Genomic DNA, 8993 nt, shown 5'->3' with positions numbered 1-8993 from the left:
AGTGACTCTCTTAGATATGTGAACCGTCTTGTGAATGTTCAGCGCTGATATTAGGGCGATGGGTTCAGAAAAGTTCACACACACACATAAAAAGTAAGATCTACATTCAAGTTAAATTGCTCGCGGAGATATCGTATATTTGAAATATATTCTTTTCTAAATTAATAGCACTGTGGACCCACATCAGCGTCAAATTGCACATCACAAACGTCATTGGTGTTTCAGCGGCGGCCAGAAAATGTATTCTTTTTTTTCAGTTATTATAATAGGCGTCAGAAGATGATTTCTAGCAATCAATCGGTCAGAAAAAGCGAATTACGCGACACGAACCGGAAACAGCCGGCAAAGCGAGCGTGTATCGTGTAAAAGATGAGTCAAGACTAAAAAAATCGGGCCAAAGTCCGGGCCTTAAAACATCAAGGCGATATTAACGATGGTTTCTTCGTGCGCTATGGATGGTGCATCCAAGGACCAAGGAATATTATCTGAGTTTGAAAATTACTAGGCTCAAGGGGACAAAATAGATTTAAAAAAGAAAAAAATTGGACTGATCTCTGGTTTTGGTCATAGTAGCATACATATATGCATGCATATATATATATATATATATATATATAGGACAATCTGAATGTATACATATACGTATATACATATATATATGAAATAATATATCGTGACTGGTTATTGTTTACAAATTAAATGTTACATGTTTGCGTTTCGTTTTCACCATCGTGTATTTCGCTAGGTTGTCGCTCATACTAATCTCGTTATTTCAGAGAACATAATTCTTTTGTTTCTCCGTGGGTAAAGTTTTATTAACAAAGGATACGATAGCTGATGCCGGTTGATTTATGGCCAAATCGCAAAATACATGACATTGATTATCCTTTGAACTGGGCGAACATCTGGCCACAAAGGCAAATATTGTTTTCTTTAAAGCTCCTAAAACGGTTGTATTATCGTTGCCATGCTCTTGCATGGTCCATAAGCGATGATCCGGATCAATGGCACAATAAGATATAGTCTCGGCTGTATAATGTTTACGAAAGAATTTCTTACGCGTATTATCCGTTAGGGTAATACCTTGCTGAGTGACTTTAAAATGCACTTCAGTGGGTGCGGGTGATTGCGTTTGCGCATACATTTGTCGTATAGCTTTTCGTATAGCCTCCTCGCCGGTAAGCGATTCAGTATCGCATGAGAACAACCATAGAACATTGCAAGCGGCTCCTTGCGTCATTAATTGTTTCTGGGCGGCCGTTGGTTCTATTAGTGGCGGTACTAAATCTCGATCTGGTATATTCAATAGGCAGGGTAAGGCCAATTGATTAGTGGAATGCTCGTAGACTAAGGCTGAGAGTGATGTAAATACCGGTTCATTGGCGCAACCTTTTAAACGTACACCTCGTGTGGTTGGCTCTATAAGAAAATGTCGTACCAATTCATCTGGTTTTCCGGTTGATGTGGTGCCGGGCGGTGGTTGGGCAACACGTAACACTAAACCATAAGCATTTTTATATGTCGTTGAATCGCGCACCACAAATGTGCCGGGTGAAGCATTTACTAGTAAAGAAATTGCTTCTTCGCGGGACAAATTTGGTTTGTACCAGAATTTCGAGGAATCTTTGGCAAATTTCACTAAATGCGCTGCCACCTCTTGAGGTTCACTATTAGCCATTGATATTGTGGAATTTAAACGCGGTCTATAATTGTTGCCATAGATAGTTTCCGCAGAATAGTTGTGCAACTCAGTCAGCGTATGCTGCTGCGTACGTTGCGGATAACCATTAGCTTTTGGAGCGTATGGCGTGCGCGGCGTAACAGGAAATGCTGGTGTTTCTGGACGTATCATTGTTGATGTTGTTGTTGTTGTTGTTGTTGGATAATCCGTAATTGTTAAAGCTGAAGCAACATTATTACTACTAGTGCTACTATTAGCGCTGCCACCGCCATTGCCACCAACAGAATTTGCAAATGTTACCGAACTAGGTAATGTGCTTAAGGCTGCTGCGTTTACCTTTTTAGTGCTTGTAGCATAAATAGGTGACGATGCTCTATCCGTCATTTGACCAATATTGCTATGCTGCTCATGACCATACAAGTGATCATTGCCATAAGTGGCTGAATAGTCTGAACGTTTAGCGCGCAGCGTTGACGCTGACGTTCCCGCCGCCGTTGCTGTTGCTGCCGCTAAAGCCTCTAAAGGCTCCATTACACGTTTACGTTTATCATAAGGCGTTGCATAGATGTCAAACATTGCATTTTCTCTGCTAATGTGGTTAATATTGTTATTGTTATTGTTGCTCTTCATTGTAGTGGCATTAGTTGGCGATGATGAGCTAATTGTGTGATAATTATGTTCCACATATGTTGACGTTAATGGAATGTCGCGCGTTTCATATAGCTGCTGATGTTGTTGTTGATATTGTTGTTGTTGCTGTTGCTTTAATTTTTGTAACGGTCGTTGTGGAGAACGTTCAAGTGTGCGGGAACGTTGCGTCCATAGCTTACCATCCACATCGTCTAAATTCAAATTAAATTCAAAATCATAATTATAATTTCTAGATTGACTTTGACTGCGAGCAGACAATTGAGGCGACCGCGGACGACGTGATGTGGATGTTGGCAACGTCGAAGGCAATTGTATCGAGCCGTTGGCAAAACGTCTTGGCGGCGGCACAGGCGATAATGACACATCATGTGTTGTCGCTCGGTATTCGGTGAAAACCTTCTCACGTCGTTCACGTAACAAATCCTCAAAATCATAACGAGTCGATGTTTTACGTTGTATCTCACTATTGTTGTTGTAATGTGCATGGGTATTATTATTATTATTATTATTATAAGCATAGTTGTTATTGCTGTTTTGGTTGATATTGCCATTTACGTTGAACTTGTCAAAGTTGTCTCCAACGCTGCTACCACTACGACCACCACCACCACCACCACCAATGCTATTATTATTATTATTACCATAGCTGTAATGGTATGTGTTAGCAATTGTATTGGTTGTAGAGCGCGTAGGTGATCTGCTACTGTTGTTGCTTAAAGTTTTTCGCACAAGCAAAGGACTGGTAAGACGTGGTTGAGTTTTAATCATTCTGCTAGCATCTATTTCATCAGATGATGACGTCGCTGTTGTTGTTGTTGTTGTTGTCGTTCTTGTTATATTCGGTTTAATTGCTGCTGTGGCACTATGATTAAAATTACTGTCACTACCGCAAAAATAACGATTCTCACTTTTACGCAGCTCGCCACCATGTGCCATTAACTTGTAATTATAATTCACATCTTTGCCATTTCTATTTAAAACATTATAATTAACACTGTGCACGGTGGTATTATTATCACCAGCACTGCCACCCGTGTATTCTGTATTTAAACCGAAATCGAAATCAAAATTAAAATCACTTTGTATACCGTTCTTATAGCCAGGACTATTATAAGTATTATTATTATTATTATTAGTACGTGATCCGGTCACAATTGGCCTAAGCGGTGTTGATGTTTTGCTAATTTGTCCGTAACTGAATGGCAACGAATTTTCACGGGCATGATATGGTATCGTACTATTGTGATTATTGTTAAAAGTATTATTATTATTATTATTATTGTAATGATTGTTGCTATTTCTTTTTGTTTCGCCAACTGCGAAATCATCGTATGGCGACCGCATAGTTCGCAAATATTTTCAAGACTGTCTGTCATAAATGCTCTATTACGCTCCCAATAACGTTCAGTTCAGTTCAGTTTGTCTCGTTCACTTTACCTCACTTCAATTCATTCAATGTTAAGCTAAGCTAAGATAATGAGAACACACACTTTCTCTCTCTCTCTCTCTCTCTCTCTCAGTCTCTCTCGTCTGCATTCTCATGAGCATATCTCCTCTCCGTTTTGCATCTATATCCCCTAACCAGACATTAACTAACACTAACTCTCATATTACTCTCACTTCACATTATATCGATTAACAGAGTGGTAAACATGGAGAGGAGTTCCGATATATACATGTAATTGTGTTAATTACATTTCGTGGGTATTTATTTATTGTTTATATAGAAATTTTAAGATTTGTTTATCTTTTTCAGTTTTTTGTTTTCTTTCTTTTTTTTTTTTTTTTAATTTTCGACTTAATTATCATTGTACGGCCTTCTAAGAACTGTTGCTAAAAAAAAAAAATAACAAAAGAAAAAGTGATGGAATGTGTTTGATGTGCAGGTTTCTACAGCAAATGGATCATTGCTTTTTAAGAAATTAATGCATCATGTGAATGAATGTCTATGAAGAGGAATCTATGGTAAATGAAGTCGCTTGTCTTGAACGTAAAGATTGCTAAATATGAAGACTTTTTGCATATGAGATAATACTACTGCACTATAACAGTATTTCGTTGTAAAATGATTTCATTTTATTGGAGATCTTTAATGGCTAGTAAGTCTCTTCGGTTATCATATCTTATCTATAGAATCGTTTAGTGTACATCTATATCTTATTTTAATCCATGGTACATTGAAAACTAAGATCAGATAGAGACTGACTGTAAATATATTTATATAAAAGACTTCTCATATAAGGGAAAGGCTAAAAAAAATACTGGAGATTGACTTGCTTTATAATTATATCGTACAAAGAGGCCAGCTCGAGTATTTGAAAAACTCAGATCAGATAGGGAAAAACTGCCTGTAAATATATATACATAAAAGACTTCTCATATAAGGGAAAGGCTTAAAAAAATACTGGAGATTGACTTGCTTTATAATCATATCGTACAAAAAGGCCAGCTCGAGTATTTGGAAAACCAGTAACACTTCTAGCATTTTTAGTTTGCTTGACAATCTCCTCCTGTTGGAGTAAGGGAACAACACACAACAAATTTTATGTCGCCAAACGTTAAAATGTTTTGAATTTGTCAAAGAATCGACTTGCCAGATAAAGCCTTCCTCAGCTCCTCCTTCATCATATTAGTTTTACTAAGGTAAGAAAATCGAAAGAAAAGAAATAAAAGAGAATTCTCACTCTGTACTTGTCTTGTAATGGATCCGTTATCACAGACAGGTATTAAACAACTGGTACTTGACCGTGCGATGAATATGTTTTCTGCTTTTAAGAACCAGAATAAGTCATTACACGTCTCATAAACTATGTATAAGATGACCATAACCCTAATCAAGATAAAATTGTTGATCGGTATTGTTGCGGATCGCTAGATACGTCTGTTGTCTTCAGTTAATATGTCTACGATGGAGTTAAGAACCCGGATATTGACTCTTTCATTGCTAGTGCCTGGCCAAGAACCTCTTTTGGCAACACCTCTATGTTCGAAGGGGCTAGAAAAGTGTAATTTAAAATGTACTGCATTGGCGAAAAAATCGACATACGTTCGCATCCTCTTGCAAACACATCACACTATAGAAAAATAAATTTGCAAGTCTGTGATGCAAATAAAGCATATATTGGCATAAATCTTTCCTATAGCTAACCAAAGCCCTTAAATGAAAATGATGCGGATCAACCATGGTAATGTATAATGGTCTGCCTTTTTAATATGACCTATCACTTAGAGGATGTCCCCCATTCGTGTAAGACGGCGACTTTCAGAAAGAAGTGATGAACGAGAACATGATAGAAGGGTCGTGGAACTAACAGTTAAGTTTTATGTCTTATGACGACCGATGTCACAAAAATACTGATTTCCCATGTGGTCTAGTCATTAGCTTTAAAACTACATAAGTTGTTCGCTCGCTTTGTGGACTATGGCTGTCGTTCGACCTTTTCTCCACTTTCTAACTTAGATTGAGTAAAATAAACAAACGCAAGTTCAGTTTATTTTCTGATCTGAATAAAAGTCGTCACCTTAAGACTTTCTCGAGTCTCTCGACTCTCTCGTCACAAATTTATAATTTCTCACTGATCAAGGATAGATATGCTTTCTGGAGTTTGTTCGACTTTCTTCTGGTTGTTGCAAACATTTTAAAGAAATTAATATATCCGTAGTCCCTTCATAGTTAGTAAAGAAAAATAAGAAGATTTATTCATGAGCGGTTTTTTTTATGTACAAAACTTATTAAATTATAATACAAAAGCAAAGAAAAAACCGCTTCCAAATGAAAGCAAGCTTTCTTTTTTCTTGTTTCCCTTTGCCACAATGCCGCAGATCAACAAATGGAGTTATTTTCGGATTATAACGCAAAGGCTTATTATTTCGAGATATCGGGTACGATTTCAAGGCAGGAGGAGATAAAAATTGAAAGAAGAAGCTTGAAAAGTATAGTTTTGAAAAGAAAAAGCGCCTTTTTAAAAGAAATGCGATCTACATAAGAACGCGATTTGGAAAGGAATGATATATTGATAACAAAAAAATTTTAATAGAAGAGTAGTTTTGCTAATAGGACGCTTTTGATAGAAATGTGATTTTTATAAAAAGGCGATTTCATAAAAACGCGACTTTGAAAGAAAAGCGATATTCATAAAAACCCAAGTTTAATAGAAAACTGGTTTTGCTAATAAGACGCAATTCGATAGAAATGTTATTTTTTTTAAAAACCCAATTTTGAAAGAAATGCGATTTCAAGAAAAACGCGATTTTAATAGAAAAATGGTTTTGCGAAAAAGACTATCTTGATAGAAATGCGAATTTTATAAAAACATAGTTTTAATGCAAGCGCGATTTTAATACAAATGCAACCTTGATAAAAGCGTCATTTTGGAAAAAACGCGACTTTGATAAAAACGCGATTTCAATACAAATGTGGTTTTCACAAAAGCGATTTTAACATAAATTCGATTTTGAAAAAAACGCGATTTTATTATTATTATTATTGTTATAAATTTAGCCAGAGAATAAATTCTAAGACTAAAGTCTTAAAGCATTAGCATCTAAGACTTGCGGCTTTATCAAAAACTCTACCGCACTTGAGATTTGAACCCACGACCATTAAATTGCTAGTCGAGACTCTTGCCTACTCGGCCGCTCAGACGGGTAAAAAACGCGATTTTAATAGAAATGCGATATTGAAAAAGATCGATTAAGATAAAACGAGGTATTCGATAAAGATGCCATTTTGATGATAATAGGTTTGTAGTTTCATATGTTTACGCGTATGGGTATTCCGTGACTATGTCTTTAAAATTTTTTCCACCTTAAGTAGTGATTTATCTATATTTACCAAGTCTATGCGTTGCAATATTTGTCATAGGAACCTTGGAATAGTTTGATTCATTTAATATTTCTTTACTTTATATAATTTTTGGAAATCTTAGACTCAATAAATCAATCAGTCAATAAACTCAATAAATCCCCATGAGAGTACGTAAAAATCGCTACTACCAACTCTTTGTTCGGTGGGTTCAAATGTCAAATGCGGTCGACTTGCGTTGTACTTTGGTCGTAAGTGAAGGCTTACCGATTGGGCATAACCAAGGCTGCGCATTCCTAGACTGCGCTCATTTCCTCCTTAACACTTTCTCGTTCCCCACTCCTTCGGAGTCAGCGTCAGTGTGTTATGCATAAAAGGAGCATTTCCCGGTAACAAAATCCCTAATGTATATTTGAATAAATAAACTGCAAATTTTTTCTATGAAGATTCAACATTTAAAAGAGAAATTCAAGATCCATCCGCTTTACATTGAAAATACTACGGTTATGCGTTCAATTTGAAAAACTCTCTACAATTAATAGATGCAGTCATACCATAATTCCATATATTCCGTATGTGTTGTATACAATATGAAAAATTTCAAAGTATAAAATAATTCTCATTCGCTTTGTCTCTCTCTCTCTCTTTCTCTCTCTTTCTCGTGCTCGTTCTCTTTTAATGACTTTATATTAGTTTGCAAAGGTGCATGTGGGAAAGTAAGCAAATTGTGTGCGGCTGCTGTTTATTACCATTAATGTATTTGTTATACATTTTCTTGCTTGATTGTCTTTCTTATCGTTTATATATGTATGTATGTTTGTTATATTTTCTTACTATTCGATTTTTTTTTGGTTTTTTTTTTTCATACTCGTATTTTGCGCTGCTAGAGTGATGTCATCCGGGCACAAGTTTTATATATACAAATAAACACATATTTATTAAACTTGTTTAAGTGATGTGTGCCACTCATACTACTACTACATAAGTTTTATATTAAACATGTCACCGTGAATGATTTGTAGGAGGAAGAGAGAGAGTGAGAGAGAACGAGCTAAAGAGCAAAACAGAGAGAGAGAGGGAGAGGAAATGAAACAGTGAGCACCTTCTCTTTGACAGAGAGAGAGAGAGAGAGAGAGAGTGTGTAAACAAGTTGATATTTTTTTTTCTATTTTTTTTTTTATAATTGTTTAGTTTTTATGGCAGATCGAGAGAAACATTATCTGCATGCTTTTGTTGTTGTTTGCTTAAAGTTTTTGCTTTTTCTTTTTACTTGTTTTTGTTGTTGCGTGCAGGGTTATGATCTTTTGGCGTCGGCGGTGTCTTTGGTTGTTGGTTGCTTGGTTGTTGTCGTTGCAATATGTGCACTTTGCAAATCAATCGATATTATGCTCATCGCTTATTGCGTTTGAATGACTTAACCATTCGTTCGCTGTTGTTATTGCTTAGATTAATTTTTATATGCAATTTTCTGCTATTTTTTTACAACTAACTGTTCTTTCAACTATTCTACGCCTCTATACAATACTTGTAACTATTGATTGCAAACCGTAAGTCTCGACTTTAACACGATTTGATACGTATCGATGTTGAAATAAATGAACGTATGAATGAATGAATGAATAAGAGTGTGAATGAAAAAAAATAAGAAAAACAAAACAAATTTTATTGCCTTTTATTGACAACACATATACACATAGAGAGGAGGTTTTGACATTTGTCCGCTTGGACATACAAACATAGAGGCAATAGTTAGAGAGAAACTCGAATCAATTTAGGGAGAACTTTAGACGCCTAACAAGTGAAAGCATTTGCTTATATTTCTCAGCAAAAAAAAAAGAAGGAGCAACAGGACGTATG

General features: G+C 36.0%; 1 protein-coding gene across 1 annotated transcript; it reads right to left on the bottom strand.

Annotated features, from left to right (window-relative positions):
* Positions 1–255: 255 nt before the first annotated feature.
* On the bottom strand, positions 256–8499 carry LOC119639110 (tensin-1-like). Its single transcript, XM_038036319.1, has 2 exons — positions 8407–8499; positions 256–3372 (listed from the first exon to the last, which is right to left on the bottom strand). The coding sequence occupies exon 2, from the start codon at positions 3266–3268 to the stop codon at positions 773–775; it is 2496 nt and encodes an 831-aa protein (XP_037892247.1). The 5' UTR covers positions 3269–3372; positions 8407–8499; the 3' UTR covers positions 256–772.
* Positions 8500–8993: the final 494 nt, after the last annotated feature.

This window comes from Glossina fuscipes, unplaced genomic scaffold (assembly GCF_014805625.2).
Source record: "Glossina fuscipes isolate IAEA_lab_2018 unplaced genomic scaffold, Yale_Gfus_2 112, whole genome shotgun sequence".
NCBI classification, from domain to species: Eukaryota; Metazoa; Arthropoda; class Insecta; order Diptera; family Glossinidae; genus Glossina; species Glossina fuscipes.
The sequence above is the reverse complement of the archived record's forward strand: the minus strand, read 5'-3'. Positions and strand labels throughout refer to the sequence as shown.

Bases quoted from the DNA above. Each gene is read 5' to 3' on its own strand.
- LOC119639110 (XM_038036319.1), bottom strand. From the start codon at position 3,268: ATGGCACATGGTGGCGAGCTGCGTAAAAGTGAGAATCGTTATTTTTGC.